Source organism: Mastigoproctus giganteus, chromosome 5 (genome assembly GCF_048544385.1).
Source record: "Mastigoproctus giganteus isolate SK-2022 chromosome 5, ASM4854438v1, whole genome shotgun sequence".
NCBI lineage: Eukaryota > Metazoa > Arthropoda > Arachnida > Uropygi > Thelyphonidae > Mastigoproctus > Mastigoproctus giganteus.
Genome location: NC_143579.1, coordinates 37,550,009 through 37,571,783, shown reverse-complemented (window position 1 = coordinate 37,571,783; position 21,775 = coordinate 37,550,009). Strand labels below are relative to the sequence as shown.

The 21,775-nt window shown below is 36.7% G+C and overlaps 1 protein-coding gene across 9 annotated transcripts in view; it reads left to right on the top strand.

The window, feature by feature from the left end:
• The window catches only part of LOC150085310 (calmodulin-binding transcription activator 2-like), a 736,406-nt gene that overhangs the window by 537,121 nt on the left and 177,510 nt on the right, over positions 1–21,775 (top strand). For all 9 annotated transcript variants that reach the window (XM_090373990.1, XM_090373988.1, XM_090373984.1 and 6 more), the window contains one exon: positions 5,434–6,720. In XM_090373990.1, the coding sequence (XP_090230116.1) occupies positions 5,434–6,720 (1,287 nt within the window). The remainder of the gene's footprint in view (positions 1–5,433; positions 6,721–21,775) is intronic.

Sequence of the window (21,775 nt, the reverse complement as noted above, 5' to 3'; positions counted from 1 at the left end):
GCATTTCACATGAGTTCCACTTATCACATATAGCACCACATCTAAGTGATAAAATTTCATGCCAAGTCCTTTCTAATATTGATTTTGAAATAACAATAATTGGTACTAATTGTGCTTTTTTCCTTCTTTTTTAAAGTTGTAAAGATAATTTATTGATTTTCTGTATATATATTTTTAAAAATATACTCAGTGCCAATATTACACTAATACAGTTTATTTCACAAACTTAGCTGCACTAGAATTTTAAATATATTTATGGAGATAGAGGAGAGTATATTTCAGGGTAGCTGGGTTGAGAGCAGAAGGAAAAGCTTCTTTGCTCCTGTAAATGTCAGCATTATTATCATTTGCGTAGCATATTCCCAGTTGGTTTCCTTATTTATGTTGCTTACTTATTGTTTTATTTTTTACAACTTTAAAAAGGAAATAATAACAGAATGATGTACCAATAATGTATCAGAAATTCTTGTTTCAATAATCACAAGATTTGTCATGGAGTCATTTCTCATTTTTACTTGCCCACCACTCAGGTCTATTCCTTCTGATTGCATCTCTCTTTCACTCTCTCTCTCTCTCTCTCTCTTATAATTTCTACATACACAGTCACTGCGATCTCCTAGTATAAGTTCATAATGATTTATGCCTCTAAAGTCAATAAATAATTCTAGTGTAACTTTAGCTTTAGACTCCCCAATCCAAATTTCATTCTTCATTGAAGACTGGGATATTTCCATGTAGAGGACTGACATTTTTTCTGTGGGTCGTAAAAATAACACCATGTTTCAGTCTTTTTTCACTATTGTGTTTAGAGATCCTTGGTCCCTATCATAAATTTCTTCCCATGCTTTTGAAAGTTCCACTCTTATTTTCATCTGATCTGCTATTAAAAACTTAGCAAGAAAGAAGGTGCTTAATGTTTTCATGTATCATATGGCTTGGCAACCACCATATATATTTCACCTTGAGAAGCTTCATCTTCAGGTCTTTTATTTGATAGTTAGTTGGAATAATGCTTCTAATGCAGAAGACAAGTTCATAATTTGTTGAAATTCAGGGTCTTCTACACTTCCAATCATCTTCGATGGTATACTGCATTATCTCTGCAGTGCTTTGTTTGTTTGTAGAATGATTATACTATTCAGTTTTCTTACCCCCTGATAAAACATTTTCACTTTATGCTTAAATAATCATTTCTATGAGGCTGATTTCTTGAACAAAAGTAAAATTTTATATATATATATTTTTATATTGTCACTTTTGGAACAAAAAATTACATTTTACAGTAATTTTTTAAAATTAAATTATTTTTTCATATATGAAATTATTTTTTCATATATGAAATTATTTTTTCATATATGAAATTATTTTTTCATATATGAAATTATTTTTCATCACCAGTAAATAAAAGTAAATCTTTGCACATATGCAACCAAAATGCTGCCTACTGAAAATAAAATGAAAAGCTTTTCTTATTTTTTTATTCAGATATTTTTAACAAATTCAGTCCTGTTTTTCTTCTACCTAAAATATCTTTGCCATTGCTGTAGTAGTTCATATTTGGCAGTTATACTTTATTTTTAAGAACATTTTTGTTTATTACTGATGGAACTTTGGTTTCTAGTTGGTCTAAGTAAACTTTTGCTTACTTTTCTGAAATGCATTCCATTCTTAAAAATTCATATATTTCTTCATTTTTTTCAAAAATTTTTTGATATGAAGTCATATTTGCATCTCAGTTTTTATGATGTTAACAGAACCTTGCAAGTTCTCCTGTATATTTATTTTGGTTGTGTGGTTACTAACTGAGGGCATGAAATAAAAATACTGTTGTTGTTTTTAGAATTTAATTGTTAGTTTATGGTTTAAATATACTTTAAATCATTTAGTAGAATCTTTGATTTTGTATATTTTTAGCCCTTACAATGATTATCAAATAATTTACCATTTAGTTTGCTGCTAACAAAGGCAAGTTTCTGTCTTAAATATGTTAGCTTATATTTTAAGTTGTTTTATTCTTGCCTCTCTTTAATGTCCTATTAATAATATACATAATTTTTCACATTTACAAAAAATGAAATAAAATGACTTACATAGCACAATTGTCATTTATTTCATTTTATTTCAAATACAAATTAAAAGGCAAGAAAAGAAACATTATCTGAAATGTGTGGCTAACTTTTAACTGTTAGTTTAATGCAAATTACTCAAATTAAAAAGTTTTGAACATAATGAAGTATTTCTTTGTACAATTTGTTTATACTTACATATCAGAGCATAGGGCTTTGCATTATGGCTTATATTTTGGAAAATTAGTAAATGAAGTAACTATAATAGCTATATTCAAATTGGAAATAATAAAATATGCTCTAATAGATAGATGCTATATAATATACTTTGTTCCGACACTGGTATGGTACCTTTTGCTGAGGAGAACAGAGCAGAAGATATTAGCAAAAATAATACAACACACATACACTCACTCACTCGTATGCAAAAGCTACACATTTCTAAAAATAACTGCCTGTAAATATTACAATAAAATTTCACCTTCAAAATGCCCAGTGAATGCATGTATCATAAAAGAATGAATCATCAACTTATCAAAAGGATACATTTCTTCTAGATTTCAAAACTGTTTTCTTGCTGCCATTTATTAGAAACTGTGTCTACAATTACTTGGAAATGTGAATATCACAATGCCTATTTGAAGATTCCTAGACAATTTCCATAAATGGGTACATTATATGAAATGATCTTTAACTGTATATATACATGTACTCCACATAGCCCATACATCAAAAATGTATATATGTAATTACTTGCAAAAGAATGTGACGATGCTTTCTCATACCATTATTCCCTCACCACCAAAATTGTTCTTTTCTCATATGTTGGAAGGCTAATTCAATCAGGTTAGAGAAACAAATCACCAGTTTTCTAGCATAGCATCTCCTTTGTTTATGCCTGTGAGACACTGTATACTTTAATACTGGTGATTTGTTCCCCTAACCTGATTGAATCAGCCTTCCAACATATAAGAAAAGGATAGTTTTGGTGGTGGGAGAATAATGAGATGAGAAGGCATCATCACTAATTCTTTTGAAAGTAATTACATATATGTGCATTTTTGATGTATGGGCTCTGTTTGCAATGCAAGCTAACATCCAAACCTTTTCTATTGCATTTGACTGTTAAGGTCAAATATTTGTCACCTTTTGATGTGTTGTCCATGGATACCGTTGCCTTTCCTGTAGTTACCTGCTATTGTCTCCTGAAATTTGTTTCCATAGCCTTTAAGTGACACTTTCAGACAAGTAGAATTTAGCAAACTCTATATGTGGTTGGCCCATTTGTATCTTTCCAACATCTCTCAGTCACTGGCCATCAACTGTCTAAATCAGTAGTTCCCAGTATTTTTTTTTTTTTTTTTTTTTGAGAAACACTGTCTCTTCCAATCTCTATGCAGCTCATCTGTCCCTATCCTCCTCCTCCTCCTGTATTCAAGACTGATTATAATTTTCATATTTGTTGAACTTTTTAAAATGCTAATGAAATGGTATTTTTAAGAATCCAAAAACTCTTATTTGATAATTTTTATTTAATTTATATTAAGTTAACCGTCACTACAATTTAATATTAAAAATATTAATATTTTGAGAATGTGATACTAATATTAAGCAAAATTAATGGGAGATTTGTGACTGATAAACATGACACAATTATTCAACTCTAGCAAAGTTAGATTTACCATGGCACAGTTTCTCCTGGAACCAAGGTTATAGGGGGATGACACAGCTGCTGTAAGAAGTAAATTTTTTTAGCTTTTAATATTTATGTCTGCCAGATCACAAGCTACCTAAATCTGACATTGAATCCTGAGGTTGAAAGTTAAGCAGACATGGAGATCTTCTATGTCTTGCAATTTTGTGTAGAATTGCATTTTCATGACTGAAAATGCAGTCTCACATAGAAAGTTGAGAAGGTTAGCAAAATATTCATTTGCAGGATATTCTTCTTCCATGGATAGTCAAAATGCAAATAGAGAAAAATCATGAAATTTTGTTTTAAATATTATGTTGCGAGACAACATGATAAGTTCTTCCATTTTCACAGGACTAAGATTTGATGCATTATTCAAGAGATCCATGGAAAAACGTGAGTGTAACCACCCACTCATGTGTCTTCATATACATACATGGAAATTAACTGAACAAAGCAGACAGGTCTGTAATAACTAATTCTCTCAAATGCTGCACTTTTATCAACTTTCTGTTCATCTAACTTCCTTTTCTTTACCACAGAAGTGGTAAATACAATTATAACACAAAATCAAGAATAATAATATTTCTGCACTACTGTTGACACAATGTCACAATTCTTCTTTTGCAGTGGTAGAAGCTCACTTGATGGTGGTTGAGGTCATTTGTGCATTTTTAAACACACCATCCCTCCCTCAGACCCTGCTGTCTAGTCACTTTTGCACCTTTCCTAAATTTCCATCTGTTTTTTTTTTTTTTTTTTTTACAGCATCAAAATTACAAAGCAAAAAGAATTACAAGAATAAATTCAGGTTAACTACTAGCTCTAGGAACAACAGCAAGAGCAACCTGCAATCTCCAGAATTAAATTGTATTCAACAGTATGCTCTATTGTGTTATACTGCTTATAGACTATGAGAGTGTGAGCCACACATATCAAGAAAACTCAGTGGTGGGGCTGAATGAATTAAATTTTCATAGTAACCAGGTGAGAATATCTGATATAGGTGGTATCTCCTTTCAGTGTTATACACTACTATAAAAAGGAAACTTTAGCAGATAAATTCTCTCACCTAGGAAATACAAGTGAAAAATATTTAACACTTCTGCTTGTGACCTTTTTGACCCATGATTGAAAATTATATGATCGAGTCAATCTTAATTGAGGAGGGCAGAGATGTTTTTAGGCTTTCTTTTCACTATGGCTGAATTAGGCAGCTGGTGGCAAAGTTGCTTGATAAAAAAAAATTTGGTTTTTCTTCTATCAAATTGGAAGAAATTGGTTCTTAAAGTCAGTGATTTTTTTCTTCCAGGTGAATTAAAAAACCTACAACACGTGCCATGATGCAGTTAACATGCTAAACTTATTTTTAGAAAGAAGATAATTTTTTTCGTGTTGTGAACATTTTATATACATTTCCTGAAATTTTGCATATTATATAGTAATGTGTTTTTTATTTTGTGAAAAATCAGTATTAGGAGATGTAGTATAAAATTATTATTATATAAGCTTGAGGGATGATAGCACTCATAATAATCACAGAATTTGATAAGAAAATGATAGAAAAAAATTAAAAGAATTAAACTTAAAAGATAAAATTTTTATTTAAAATAAATATAACTATAACTGTTGCATTATAATTAAGCAAAGATTTATTTTTATTTTATTTTGCAGATGGCAGAAACAGTAGAAGCCATTGTTCAGCAGCTCATGGAAAAACAGCGGTGTAAAACTGCAGTAAGGACACATGAATGCCCCTGTGATAATAAACCAAAACCACAGAAAAATACTTCTGGAGGAAACAAGTGTAGCCCTACATTGCACTGTATTATTTCTCCCAAGACTCAGGCTGGAACTGTAGTGGGTGTTTGTACTGCTAGCACTTCATTAGTTTCCAGTACATCAGTTGTCACTCCAGCAACAGCTATTGTTCCTGTCACTCAGTCAAATCATCATAAAGGAAGTGATATTTCTTTAAAACATGGACCTACAACTACTACTACTAGTGTTGCAACTGTAACAAGTACATCAAGGGCTAGCAGTGTAATTCTAGCTACACCCTGCAGACCTTTGGTGCAAGATAGCAGGGCAGAAGTGCCAAACTTGTCTGTGGCTCAGACAACTTCAGCTACAGCTGCCACTGCAGCTGCAACTTCGCTTATTCTTAACTTATCACAGCTTCAAGGAGGTGGAGGACTTTTAATTCTGAACAGTGCTGCCACTAGAATGGGACTTACTTCTGCTTCTGTAACTCCTGTTACCTTAATCTGTAATCAAGAAGCAGCAGCAACAACAACAACTGCAGCTACTAATAGTAGTAATAGTTCTGCTCAACCAACTGTTTGCTCATCATCTTTAAGCTTGTCTAGTGGATCTAATTTTAATACCAACGTTACTTTTAAATCTCAAAAAGATAAACTCGTGAAGACAGAAAAGGCTGACTTGTCATGCTTGACAGGTTGCAAAGATCTAAGTAACTCTGGGGAACAGAATATTACATGTGATCTAAAGGAAAATTTCAGCTTATTTAGTGGTACAGTTGCAATGACTGCTGAGGATATTCAGCAAATGCTTTCAGCTAACCTTTCATCTGCAAAATCTCCATCAAGTTTAAGTAACTCTCCTCAGATCTCAGTGAAAACTGAACCAAATCATTCTGACACTGATCCAGTAGATCTCAATCCAATGGACTTCATTGACAATGATATCTCTACACCAGATGAAGAGGTTTTCAGTCTTGATACATTTGACATGCTTACTGACCTCCCTAACTTGGATGATTTGAATTCAGATTTAGGTGGAAGTATTGGTCTCTCTAGCAGTAGTTCTTCAGCATATAGTTCAGGATACATGAGCACTATTTATCCTCATCAACAGAGCCCACAGTCTCAATCTGCTATGCACTATAGAGAAGGGACAGCAAATATTTTAGATTATTCACCAGACTGGTCATATACAGAGGTAAAAATATAACCTAATAGAATATATTTTCAAATATTTAATAGCACACTAGATAGAGAGATTTTAATTAATCACCTAAGAATTTCTGTTGTTGATATATAAATTCCTTGGTGTTAAAGTATTATACTCTTATATTATGTATATGAGTATTAAACTAAAAAAAAATCATAAATACCACTTTTCACAAATAACTATTATTTTTGAAGGTCTCCCATCTTTATGTTTGGGAATTATTTCAGTTGAACTTTATGTTTGGGAATTATTCAGTGATTCATTATACTATTTAAATGTGGGGTTTTTTTTTTTTTTGTTTTTTTTATTATGGTGATTTTACACCAGAAGGTTTGCTGAACCTGTAGTGTTCTAATGTTATGAATGGTTTGAGGGTCAGGAAGGCAGAAGAGCTTGTTAACAATTGGACTTGAATATCTCTGGGTTGCAGTTTTTAGGAAATACACATGAAAGAAGATAGTTCAAGAGGAAGAAGGTTAGTTTGATAAATTTAAAAAAGGATGGTCATTATTTAGCACATTTACTTGCAGTAGATTTGAAAGAAATTTGGTGGGACTGCAGGTGCTACTTTTATTTATAAAAGTGATATCTGTAGAAAAGCTGTGAAACAGAAATCAACTGCCATGAGAATGGAGTGAATAAGTGAAAGAATGCTTACTGATTAACTTAGCTGTTCTCTTTTGGATTCATTTGTAGATTTTAGGACTACTACTTGACCTCTGTAGCCGAGTGGTCAGGAGCGGGAGTGCAGTAGTACATGCTCTTTGAGTAGACTGGGGTTCAAGCCCCTGACTGCTAAGTACGGTTGATCTGCCAACCCACACTGGACCAGCGTGGCAGATTATGGTCCATTTCCCTCAGCATGAATTGTTGAAGAGGCTTCCATCCTGCAGTGGGTTGATAATGACTGCAGTTTACCTTACCTTTACTTAAGTTGTGTCAACAGTAATCTTTGGTTAGGTAGATATGAAGTTTATAGAGTTAATAATTGTTCATAAAGCTATGAAGATTATAGTTTTCTGAATCAGTGACTTACACATAACTGAGGTAAACACTTTGCACTTAAAATATACAAGCTTTATATGTTACACATTGATTTTTTTATATCTTGAGGCACTCACCACAAAGCATTACTCTATAAATAAACAACACTTCTCTAGTAGCAATAATATCTATTTATTTATAATCCCTGCAGCTAATCATATATCCATTTTGTGATTATTGTCTCTGTGTTGGTGAGTAGCTAGGCACTATGCAACACTGATAATCTAATAACACTTATATTTGTAATGTGAGTGATGCCCAAATGTGTTTAAATTACAACTACGTAGTTTACGTTTAGAGCATAAAGCTTCAAGCTTGTGCAATCTTTTTAAAACTACAAAGGTTATAGTGCTACCTTTTTATATACATAGCTCCAGTTATATAAATAAATTATCTTAATTGTACATATAAGATACAATACAACATATCCACCATGACACATTGACAGGGGTTATGTTACCAGTGCCTAGCTACTAAACTAGTGGGTGGACAATAATCTCAATATAGCATTATAGGTAGTAGAAAATGAGAAGAAAGCAAGTGTATACAGCATCAGCCAAAAAAAAAAGAAAAGTCAACACTTCCCATATCATCTTTCCATTACTTCTAACAGTTTGTCTTGTTCTTCCTTGAATTTATTCCAATTACCCACTTCTACAATACCAGTGGTAGTTTGTTCCAACAATCAACCACCTGTTGGCCGAAGGCAAATTTCTGCGCATCTATATGCACCCATCCTTTCTTAGTTTGAATTTATATCCCTCTCATTTGAGCAGCTTGAGTAAGAGGAAGGATTCATTCACTATACAACCAATTCGATCCTACTAAAAGGCACCCTTGATTTGAGAAGACCTCCCCAAATCAAGGTCACTGGTGTTACAGTAAAACTAAAAACAGAGCTTAAATATCTAGGTTTGATCTTAGACAAAAACCTTTCCTTCACTCCTCATCTAGACCAACTCAGGATTAAGATCAGGAAGTATGCTGCCCAAGTCTCAAGAGTTGCCCGGAAGGACTGGGGCTTAAAGAAGAGAACGCTGTCACTCTTCTATAAGGCAGTTTTCATCCCGGTTATCACCTATGCTTCTGGAGTCTGGTACAAGAAGGCCAATACCGTAGTAAACAGATCGCGCCTAGGAACTATCCAGCGCTCTCTTCTCCTTCTGTCCTCGCGTGCCTGTCGCACTGTCAGCACCCATGCGCTCCAGGTCCTCACTGGATCTCTTCCACTGGACCTGGAGATTGTTCGTCATGGGTTGCTCTACCAAATAGCCAAAGGAAGAGCAGTTACTTGTGCAGGTTTCACCACTGACCCAGCAAATAATAGAAACGCTGAAAAGAAGACTTAATGAACATCTAACAGACACCTGGCAAGAAAGATGGCAGGCATCAACTAAAGGCGCTGTCACCAAAAGATTCCTCCCTGATGTCAGGGCCTCCTACCCCCTCACACCTGTCTGGTTTTCACCAGGACTCTATGCTACCTACCTCCTCACTGGACATGGCTCCTTCCAGAAAAAACTACATGACTTCAGAATTTCAGACTCACCCCGCTGCCACTGTGGAGAGGATCAGACGTGGGAGCACCTTGCCCACAGCTGTGAAATCTACGAGGACTTCAGGAGGATCCTAATAACAAAACTACGCTTCAACTACCAAAATCAAGAACACCTCACCCTACAGAATGAAGAAACTTACCGAGCTCTGACTCAATTTGCAATGGACTTATTTACCAGGCAGAAAGCGCTACCACCACCTTAGTATCCGAATCAATAGGTCATAACAACCATGACTGCCAATTGTTGCTACGCATCATTGAGCCATGGATGCTAACGCCTTGGACCAACTTGCACAAGACTTGACTAGCAGTGCAATAAAAGACAGGGTCCGCACATACCTTGACAAATTCCTCATCATTGATTTCTGGACAAACTTCTCTCGCCCAGATGTGACACATTTCATCAAGAAGAGGCCTAGCATCGATCCCTGGACTTGACCATCAATCTTGGACTCCCGGTTTTGACCACCCCCCCACTGTTCGTTCTGATGGACTACTGGACCAGCCTTCAGTCTGGATGCGACACAGACTCACCAAATGGAGCCCCAATGACGGCACCTGAACTAGACCTTACTGAACATGACCCATCCACCATAGCAGCACTCACACTGCTGGATTTCCAGCAAGTTGTCGGCTCCAACTGACTGGCCGTGCTAGCTGTACCTACCCTGAACTTGCGGAGTATATCTCTCTCTCCTTTTTTTTTTTTTTTTTTTTCGGCTTCTTTCTTCTGTTTCCTGCCATCCGTTCTTTTATCCCCCCCCCCCTATTTTTCTCTTACAGAATGATTTTTTTTTTTTTTTTTTTTATATTTATTTATTTATTTATTTTATTTTTTTTATTTTTTTTTTTTTTTTTGTGGGGTGGTGGTTTTCGTCCACCCGCCACCCCACTCCTCTCTCTGGTGAGGCACTGGGCATGCCACACTGTCATCAGGGGCCATCTTCCCTATTGGCCCCTTTCTTCTGTTTCCTATCCTCCAGTCTTCTGCCTTCCTCCCTTACTTTTCTCTTGCACAACGTTTTTTTTTTTTTTTTTTTTTTTATTTAGTTTATATATATATATATATATATATATGTGTGTGCGTGTGTGTGTATATACATATATTTATATATACACATACACGCATTCCCCACAGGTCTAAATCTAAAAACATCAAAATTACTGCCCGACCTATTTGGCCCTAGAACAAGTTATCAGCGAACAACCCTACGCTCTGTTAAAATTACAACCGTTGCTCAAGAAACAGCGATCATCTCATTCTCAAATCTGGTCCTAGCCACTGAAATCCCAGGAAAGTAGGTGGCAGGACCCGCCAGAGTACTCTAGCTACAGTGGTAAACCCGGTCAGCCTCCCCGTGGCATGGTGTGGTAACGTCGGGTCCCACTAGGGGCTCGGCGGCTAATAGACCGGAGGAACAAAGGGCACAACACAATATACAGCACATGACCCCCACACACTTAAAATCTCTGGCCCCGATACAATGTACACCCGCGGAGATGGGAGAAATCCCAGGAGCCGTTAGACACTAACATACCTTATACCTTATACCTTATACAAGCATCAGCATTGAGCTTATTCAATCCATTCAAAGCATTAAATACCTCAGCTGTCTAGTCCCCAGTCACTGCAATTTGCAGAACTGAAGTCTTTCTTGGTAGAAGTACCTGTTCATTCCTCTCACCAATCTGTACCATTCCAGCAGATCCACATGCTTCTAAAAATGAGGCTTCCAGAGCTGTGTATAGTACTATTTGTAGCCTGACCATTGCCTTGTACAATGGAATAATCACCTCCTTATCTGTGCTGGCAAAATTCCTGTATATCAATGACAAAACCCGTTAGGTGTCATGGCAGGCTGTGTCTGCCCTGCTCAGAGAACTTCCTATCTGAATACATAATTACCTCCAGGTCTTTTTCATTCTCCACTACCCTGAGTATGGTACCACACAGTTGGTATGTTTATTTGGGATTACTATTTCCCATATTAAGTATTTAAAAATAGTAACGAATGGACTTGGAGTACTGGGGTCCATAGTTTAATATACACGTAAGTTAGTTATAAACCAGTTATACAAATATATTAACAAAAAATCAGTAGCTTTCGGGACGCATGTCCCTTTGTCAACTGACAAATTAAATACAAAATTAAATACAATACAACGAGCTGAGTGAGGCACGTTAATCATGCGTCATTGTTGTTGCGCGGACGTGTGCTCCTTTCTACGCCACTGATCATCCAGCAATAAAACGGTTGTCTCCAGGATGGGATGTAGACGTATGCCTTTCTGGCGATTTAATGCCTTTGGATCGTTTACTATGTTGAGTGACTCTAGCCATAGGTTAATGACGCATGATTAACGTGCCTCACTCAGCTCTTTGTATTGTATTTAATTTGTCAGTTGACAAAGGGACATGCGTCCCGAAAGCTGATTTTTTGTTAATATATTTGTATAACTGGTTTATAACTAACTTACCTGTGTATTTAAAAATTGTAATTAAAAACAGTGATTATCCCATTGTAAAAGGCAATGGTTAACCCACATCTAAAGTACTGTATACAAGTTTGGAGGTCTCATTTTAGTAATATTAATAGTATTTGCCATATATTGCAAGGAAGCACAGGCTTTTGCTGCACTTGCTAGATAAAAAATATAAATTATATGCTTTCCTCCTCATATAGGTAACTATCCAGTTGACTTTGAATTTATTCAAACTGTCAGTCTCAACTATCTGCAAGGGCAACTTAATCCAGCAATCAACACCTCACTTTCTAAAAGAAAACTTTCTACAATCTAAACCTCAACCCCCTTTAATTTGAATTTATGGTCCCTAGTTCTGGAATTCTTTATAACAGTGAAAATTCCACCTTTGTTCATTTACTAACCCCTCTGAGCCTTATATATCTCAAGCAGGTCACCTCTGAGGTGCCTAGTTGCCAAACTCTGTGGCTCACTTAATCATAGGATAGATGTGTGGAAGTTAACCTTCAGCTAGCAGGTGATTAATTGTTGGAACAAACTATCATTTTTTGTTGTGTAAGTGAATAGTCTGAATGAATTAAATAGAACTAAACAAACTAGAGGGGATGGACAGGTGATATGAGAAATGTTCCCCCTTCCCTTTTTTCCCCTTGCATCATTTGCTGCTACTAATACTTCTGTTGATGAGTACAGACCACACTGGGAAAAATTCTGCCTCACGAGCCTTGCACAGTCTCTCCAGGGCCGAGTTGATTGACAAGGCCACTGTCATCATGCCTGGGCAGAATTGCAGACATTTTCAATTTTAGTCCTTACTTGCAACTTTTTCTCAACAGTGCTCTCTACTTGTTATTTAGATCCTCAGGTCTCCTACTCCTAATATCATAAGTACAAATGTGTAAAACATCACTTTTTGCCCTTAAAAGTTGATAGCTGTTGTACATAATCATGAACTTTAGCCCCTGTTAGACATACTCTGATCATTCCACTTGTCCTTTTTACACAAAATGTTTCCTGTTTCCCTGATAGGATTCTCTGGGTGTAGAATACATTATAAATAAATAAGTGTTATTTGAAATGGGGATGATATATGATTATTCATATCAAATGATAGTGATATTAAGAATGACACTATACACCATGTGCAAATATTTAATAAGATTACTGAAATGGTTACAAGTAAATCTAAATAACCAATATAAGTACTTAACATAAAGACAATGTTTTTTTGAAACTCAATTGAATAGTGTCATCAGTCCTGGAAAGCAATTAAGGGCAATTTTGGGCAATTAAGTTAATACAGGCCCACCTCCTCGTGCTGAGGATGAGTACTGCTTCGCTACTGCTGCCCAGTTAATGTGGCACATACAAACAACTACATGTAATCTACATTTGGCCAAACTACAGCATTCTGTAAATAATATGATGTTAACTGGCAGAGTTGAACTCTGTTCCAGGTGCTGCCACTACATTAATTTGTATATATTTATATATATATGTAAATAAATTGTAATTTGTAGTCCTGGAAAACAAAAGGCTCTGATTTCCATGAAAGCAGCTGGAACTGTCCCATCTACCTTTGGGCCATTTCAATAAATTTACTTAACATTTGTACATAGTGTAATAGTGTCTTTCTTCATATTAATATCATTTGCTATAAATAGCAGTTTTCATCTTTGTCTTGAAAAGTGCTGTTTATTTGTAGTGTAATAACATTGGAGAAATAGTGCAAGACTAGACTTATTCTAGTGGAAGCTGTTGTTGGTCTTAGTTATGTATATATAAAAATATATATATATATATACTGGGTACAGTACTTGGAATAATCTTAGAGGCTAGAGGCTAAGATTATTCCAAATAGAGAGAAAAAGATGTGTTTAGAGATACAGATATTATTATCAAAACTAAATAAAAGCATAAAAAAATAGTATTAAGTTTTATTAGTATTGAAGTGCTCTGTTATCTTCATCATCGAATACTAATCTGGATATCAGTGTTTAAGAAGCTGGTAATGAATATCCTAAAAATTTTGTTTGGTTGTTTGTGAACTACAAGGTTTGGTAACAGATTTACTGCTTCCTGAATGCACATATCGTGGCTTCAGATTTTAATCCACTTGGAGGGAAACCAACCCTACTTTTAGGACTTTTCCTTTCAGTTTGATAGAATTAAAACTGGATATTTTTTTCAGTTCATCAAAGGATGATTAATTCAGTAATAGTGAGAAGAAAGCCCAAAAATATTTCTGCCCTTTCCAATCCAGATTGACTCAATCCCGTGGTTTTCAATTCTAGATTTGAAACTGTCATTAGAAAAGCAAGCAGTGAAAATGCTAAAGGGAGAGGGAGTATAATGTTTTGCTGTCAGTAAAACTGCAGATAAAATTGCCACCCAGTGGAAGGTTGCTGATGTGCAGAAAGAAAAGTGTGTATAAAAGAACAAAATTAATGTTGGAGTGAGGTACTCCAGCATTAGTTCTGTTTGAGGGTAAAGTGCCATATGCCATCATATACCATCATCAAAGAGAAAAACTGTCCACTGAATGGCAAAAAGATCAAGTAATAGATGATAAGATAGGAGCTTACTATGGCCTATCCTTAAACACTGCATCTACCTTAAAATATCTAGGGCAATTGCATGAGTTTTTCTAAATTTTCCCAAGCCTTTTATTCACAAGTGGATAATGTAAGCAAGCAAGATCTTCTGTGGATTTGTATTAAATGATGAAATCCATTTTTGTGATTGTTAAGATGGGTTGTTGCAAGTTAATATTGACTGTTAATGTTTTTTTTTTTTTTTTTTTTTTATTAATTTAGAAAGGGCTGATATATATAGCCATACGATGATAATTAAATTTTCTTCATGTGTATGTACATATATACATTCAGTGATCATTGAATTATGATAACCCCATCCGAAATGGATTGTTCCACATATCTCGCAGTATGAAAAGCCAAAAGCTTCATACGCTAGAGCAGTGGTAATTTGCATTTGGTTGTGCAAGTCAGAGTAATAAAGTAGCAGTTATGGGACGTAGTAAAGATATCCCTGAGTTTCAAAAGAGCATGATCGTCGGAGCTCACGCATCAGGTGCTTCCATATTGAAGCATGTCTTGTTGGTTGCTCACAGCCTGTTGTGGTTAAGGTGTACCAAGGTTGGTGTTGAATGGGTCAAACCACCTCCTGCCAACAGAACTTTAAAGGATTATGCAAGGTGAATATTTGTAGTACGTTGGGGAGTAGTACGTTGTACGGACTGAATGTCAGGTAACTGTGCGACAGTTGACATTGCAATACATTATGGGAAATGTAAAAACAATATTCAAAATGACAATGCACCACATAATCAGACACATGGGGTTCCACAGCAGATGACCCAAGAGGCACCCTCTCCTCACTGCTGATCATCGTTGGCAGTAAATGCTGTGATGTCAGTGACACTGGAGGCCTGGAAACAAGTATGCCAGTGAGATGAGTCTAAATACCTGGTGCAAAACACCAACAGATGTCTTCGTGTGTGACACAAGCGACATGAGTTCATGGACCCATTGTGTATGGTGCCCATTATCTAGGAAGGTGGCATAGTGGCTGCTTAATATGGAACATGTTTTTCTGGCAAGAACTAGGACCTCTGGTGTGTATGGACCAACATTTCACTGGTGAGGTCTACTGGCAGCTTGTAGGAGACCATGTGCACCCTGTCATGTTGCATTTTTTCCTGTACAGAAACAGAATCTTAAAATTCTGTGCACCATGCACAAGTGGTTTGAGAGAACACAGTGAAGATATCACCCATCTTGATTGGCCTCTAAATTCACCTGACCTCAGTCCAATTGAACACTTACGGGTTATTTTTGAACAGGAAGTGAGGTGTGTGGATATGCAACCACCATCTTTTCCAGCACTGTGGAAAGCTTTGCAGGCAACGTGGATGCAGATCCCTATGGATGTCTTCTGACATCTAGTGGAGTCAATGCCTAGGCAAATAGTGGCTGTTATCCATGGAAAAGATGGCACAAAATGCTATTAGGTAGGAGGTCATAATTCAGTGATCACTCAGTGTGTGTATATTATGCGCTCACGCGCGCGCACACACACACACACACACACACACACACACACACACACACACACACACACACACACACACACACACACACACACACACACAGTGGCAGCCACATAAATTGCATCACCCCCCTTAAAGTTTAATATATATGTTTTTTAACTCTCTGTAGGTCAAATTATATCATCTCATACAAATCCTGTGAAACTAGTTGATGTTGCACCATCTTTCTGTAATATTAGAGTTAGAGTGGTATTGCAACATCTTGTTTATAAAACCACTTCCCTCTGTCTTCATGTCCAACTCAATAGTGGTGTGGCATGTACACTTATTTAACTCCAATAAAGAAAAACATAATTCCTGCACTTGATAAGGACTTTTCTAGTCAACATAACTTCAAGAGTTGGCTGTAACCAGTCTACCATGCCAAGGTTAAAAATGATACGTGAGACTGGAAATGTCAAAAGAAAATTTGTTACTGGACTGAAGTGGAAAGTACTACAGCACAAGACAGAGTTTTGAAGCATCTGTGCTTCCATGATCAACATGTAAGTTCCACAGGCTTAAATTCCATGTGGGAGGAACATACTGGGGTAAATACAAGTGATAGAACTGTCTGAGAGAGACTTGTGATGGGTGTCTGTAAGCATATCGACCTCCTAAGAAGCCCTTATCACAAAATCCTTGAGGGAAAAAAAGGACTAACTTGGCTAAAGAACATGCTAATTTGACAATTGAATTGAATGAATCCAAATTTAAACTCCACAGATTGGATGGTAAATGCTAGCATAGATTCAGCATAGATCAACAAAGCTTATTACTCTGACTGTATTCAGTCATAAGTAATGCTTCTATTGGGCCAGATGATTTCGGAATGCATAACAAGCAAAGGAGTGGTGAGTTTACATTTTGTAAATGATACTGTTAATGGCAACTATTACACAAAAAATTTAAAGGAAACTCTTCTGCTTGTCATCAGGGACCTCTTTCAAGGAACAGAAAATTGTTTGCCAACACGACTCTATGCCTTGCCACACTACACATAAGGTGCCTCTGTAGCCAGGTGGGAAGGAGCAGCAGTGCGTAGCACATGCTTCTTGATTAGACCGGGGTTCGAGCCCGTCACCACCAAATACGGAGGATGCGGAAAGGTCAGGGAATGACCACCGCATATCCTGGAGCAATATGGCCTTAGTTGCTAATGCTCCTAAAAACCAAATAATAACAATAATAATAACTACACATAAGGTTAATACATAATCATGTAATTCAATTTAGTATGTTAATATTAGCTTGTTTCAATCACTGACTGTTTTATCAATGTTTCTTTTCTTTTCTTTTTTTTTTTCTTTAGGTGAAAAAATTAACGCAAAATTGCAATATTCAATCCTTATCCTGGCCAGGAAATAGTCCCAATTTGAACCTGATTAAAAACTGCTGGAGTGTTATGGGACAAAAAATTGCTGCTTAAAAGCCAGCAAGCAAGATAACATTGCAAGAAACCATTATTTCTGTCTGGAACGGTGAAATAAGCAGTGATTATATCAAGAATTGATACACTTCATGTATTACGATATATGTTCTTACATGAAAAACATGGTCTAAATGCAAGGTAGACACAAGAGATGAACTATCTCAATGAATTTTTGATGCTGAGACATGTTAATGCTGCAGTTCTTCATAAGGTGACATGTTCACTAACAAAATGAGCCAGGCTGTGGATCCAAGCTGATGGTGATCATTTTGAACAATTACTGGAGGTGAAGCTACATAAACAGTGCAGTGTAATTATTTTTGAATTTGTTCATTGTCATATACAATGTAACATGATCTTTTTTGTACTATAATTTATGTACTGTATTGTTTTTTTTTTTTTTTCACCAAACTCCATCAGGCCAAGCTACATTTTGAATACCTGTACCTCAGTAACTGTTGAGAATATGCATGCTGATATAAACTTTTGCATTCAGAATGACCTCAGCAATCACCTCCTGAAGTTGTGACATAAAGTTGTGAGACACTCTGTATAATATAAAAATCGATAAAAATGATAAACAATTATGATGTACCACACACCTCTGTGGTACATCATAATTGTTTATCAGGTTAGTTAAGCATGGTTTTCCCATTACGAAGCTGGGTTGTGTTCCATTTAGGATGCTAAACTACAATGTGCAAGTTTGTGCAAAAGTAGCATATTGGTACGCAGCAATTCTGAAAAAAAACTAAAAACAGCATAGCATTAGCATTAGTAGAGGCATTTGATGCAAGAAAGCAAGCTTATACAGCATCAGCCAAAAAAAAAAAAAAAAACACCCACTTCCACTTCACCCCTCTGTTCGTTCAAAATACCTGTCCGGCTGAGCCTTAAACTTATTTAGGCTATCAACTTCCACGACAAGGGATGGAAGTCTGTTCCACCAACCAACCACCTGCTGGCTAAAGGCAAATTTCCACACGTCTATCCTACTTCTGTCTTTCCTCAATTTGAATTTATGCCCCCTCAGGTGATTATTCTGAGCGAGAGGAAGAATCCCATCAGCATTGAGCATGCTCAAACCATTCAAGGCTTTATACACCTCTATCAGATCACCTCGCTGGTGCCTAGTCTCCAGACACTGTAATTTGCAAAACTTAAGCCTTTCTTCGTAAGAGCACCCCTTTCTTCCATTCACTAATCTTGTTGCCCTTCTCTATACTCGTTCCAGCAGCTCTACATCCTTCTTGAAATGAGGCCTCCAGACCTGTATACAGTACTCTAGGTGTGGCCTGACCATTGCCTTATACAAGGGAATAATCACCTCCTTATCACTGCTAGAAAAATTCCTATATATCATTGACAATACACCATGAGCTACTCTTGCAACCCATCTGGACTGCTCAGAGAACTTCATATCTGCCTGCACAACCACACCCAGGTCCCTTTCATTCTCTACCACTGTCAGTGTAGTACCACAGAGTTGATACGTTGCTCTGGGGTTTCTGTTTCCCATGTGTAGTACTTTACATTTGTCAATGTTAAACTTCATTTGCCACCTCTCAGCCCATCTGCTCAACCTTTCCAGATCCTGTTGCAGCAGCATCGTGTCAGTAGTGTCCTTGACAACCCTGCCTACCTTTGTATTGTCTGCAAACTTCGACATTAAACTTGATATACCATCATCAATATCATTTATGAATACAGAAAACAATAATGGACCCAACACTGAGCCCTGAGGGACTCCACTAATAACATTAGTCCATGATGAGCAGTGTCCATTGATTACCACTCTCTGTCTTCTCCCCCTCAGCCACCCCTTTATCCACAGCAGCAATTTGCCTCCAATTGTCACACTGCTCCAATTTGTGCAGAAGTCTTCCATGTGCAACAGTATCAAAAGCCTTTCTAAGATCCAAGTATATAATATCAAAGTTATTCCCTGCATCCAGTTCCTTTGTGACTGCATCATAGTATCCAATCAAATTGGTCAGGCAAGACTTCCCCTTAACAAAACCATGCTGTGTCCGAGCTATAACTGAAGTCTTGTCTAAATGATCCTGCAGTGCTTCTTTAACTAGTGCCTCCATTAATTTTCCTGGAACAGAAGTTAAACTCACAGGTCTATAATTACTTGTGTCAGCCTTTGATCCTCCTTTGTGAATTGGGGTCACATTTGCACATCTCCAGTCTGTGGGTACCTCCCCTGAGTCCAAGGAAGCTCTCATAATTATGGCTAAGGGTTTGCTTACTTCCTTTGCTGCCTCCTTTAATATAACTGGATAGATCCCATCCACCCCGGGTGCCTTTCTTGTGTTTATCTTCAACAATTTCTCCTCCACTTTACTCTCAGTTATTACAAGATTCTCTAGCTTACTGCTAGAGTTGGATACACCTATGGCTTTCCCCTCGCTAAATAACTCCTCATGTGTGAATGTCGATGCAAAATATTCATTTAGTTTGTTAGCTACCTGAGCAGGATCATCAACAGTTGACCCATCGATATCAAGTGGACCAATCTGATTCATCCCCTTCCTTCTAGAGTTTACATAAGTAAAGAACTCTTTGCTGTTTTTCTTTGCATCCCTTGCCAAAGATTTCTCGTAATCTGCCTTCGCCTGCCTAACCTCCTTTGTAACTTGGTTACAGATCAACTTGTATCTATCATAGGCTTCTGTGTCATGTGTTAATTTGTATGTATCCCATGCATGTTTCTTCTCTGCCATATGCTTCATCAGTTCATCTGACATCCATTTAGGCCTACACCTTAAACAATATTTCTTAGTTGGTATGTAAAGCCTAGTAGCTTCCAAGATAAGTTCTTTGAATGCTTCCCATTTTGCATTTGCTGTTGGTAACATCATCAGTTGGTCCCACTGTATAGAATTTAAATACTGTCTCAGTCCATCGTAGTCGCCTTTACGAAAGCAATTACCCTTCCCTTTACCCCTAATGGTAGTTACCTCTTTGAGTAAATCCCACTTCACACTGTGATCACTGCCGCCTAGTGGTTCATTTATCTGCAGATTCTTAATGCATGAAGAATCACTGCTGATAATCAAATCAAGAGTATTCCTCCCTCCAGTTGCCTCCCGAACATGCTGATGTAGAAAAGAATCGTCCAATAAATCCACAAAAGCCTTGCTAGTGTTTGAGTGACCAGCCCCCAAATTCCAGTCAATATCTGGGAAATTAAAATCTCCCATTATAAGATTCTCTGATTACTGGCCCACTCTATTTCCCTGTACAGTTTCTTATTGTACTCATCAGAGTCATTAGGCCTATAGCACACTCCTACTCTCAATTTTGATCTCCCAATGCTTATGTCACACCAAACTGACTCGGCACTGCACTGTCCAGCGATGTCCACTGGCTTCACTTCCTTGGATTTTATGTATTTTTTAACTAATAGCATAACTCCTCCTCCCTTCCTATCCAGTCTATCCTTTCTGTAGACGTTGTACTCCCCAAATTCCAGTTCTGCATTCCTTATATCTGTGTGACACCATGTCTCTGATATCCCAACAATATCTGCCTTTGATGTTTTGAGCAATACCTCAAATTCATCAAATTTAATTACTAAACTCCTAGCATTGGTGTACATGCAAGTATACATGTACCTATTTCTGTTCTTAGCTACCCTAACACAACCCATGTGTTTACTTGTACCGCAATGATTCCCAGCAATTTCTGAAATATCCTGCATCTTATTTTCCAGGCTGCTGCTCATTCCAACAGAAGCAGTGCAAGAATCACTTTCACCTCTGCCAGTGGCTACTGTTAATCTATTAGTCCTTGTATCCCCCCAATCTAGCAGTTTTCCGACCCATCTAACACTGTCTCGATAGCATCAGCAAACATTCTTGCACCCTTTCTATTTAAGTGTATCCCATCCCTGTAGAAGCAGTCTCTCCTGTTAACAAGTACAGTCCAGGCTGAAAAAAATTCTACCCCTTGAGCCTTGCACAATCTTTCCAGGGCTGAGAGATTGTGTTCCTTTCCAGGAATGAGAGATAGTTTTAGTTATATCTCATATTGTGAATACCTTCACAACAAGTTGTCATGATATTGCACTACTTCAAATAAGTAATGCAGAAGACTATTATTACTTATTCTCAGCAGATACCACCACCACCCAGATAGTACCATTTCAGGGTTATTTGCCCCTTCTTTGATGGGTGGGTAGCAGTAGTGTTGCTAAGTTTTTTGAGCCCTTAGGCAAGAAATCATTTTGGGCCCCTTATTTTTATTTAAATAAATTTTAATTAGGTATAATATTAAATAAATTGAATCATTTTAATAACATAAATATGTATTTTATTTACAATTTCTTTATAATTTTGCAAACATCAAAAACTTGAAAATTAATATTTTCATGTTTTTACAATATGACACTACTTATTAAATACAATTT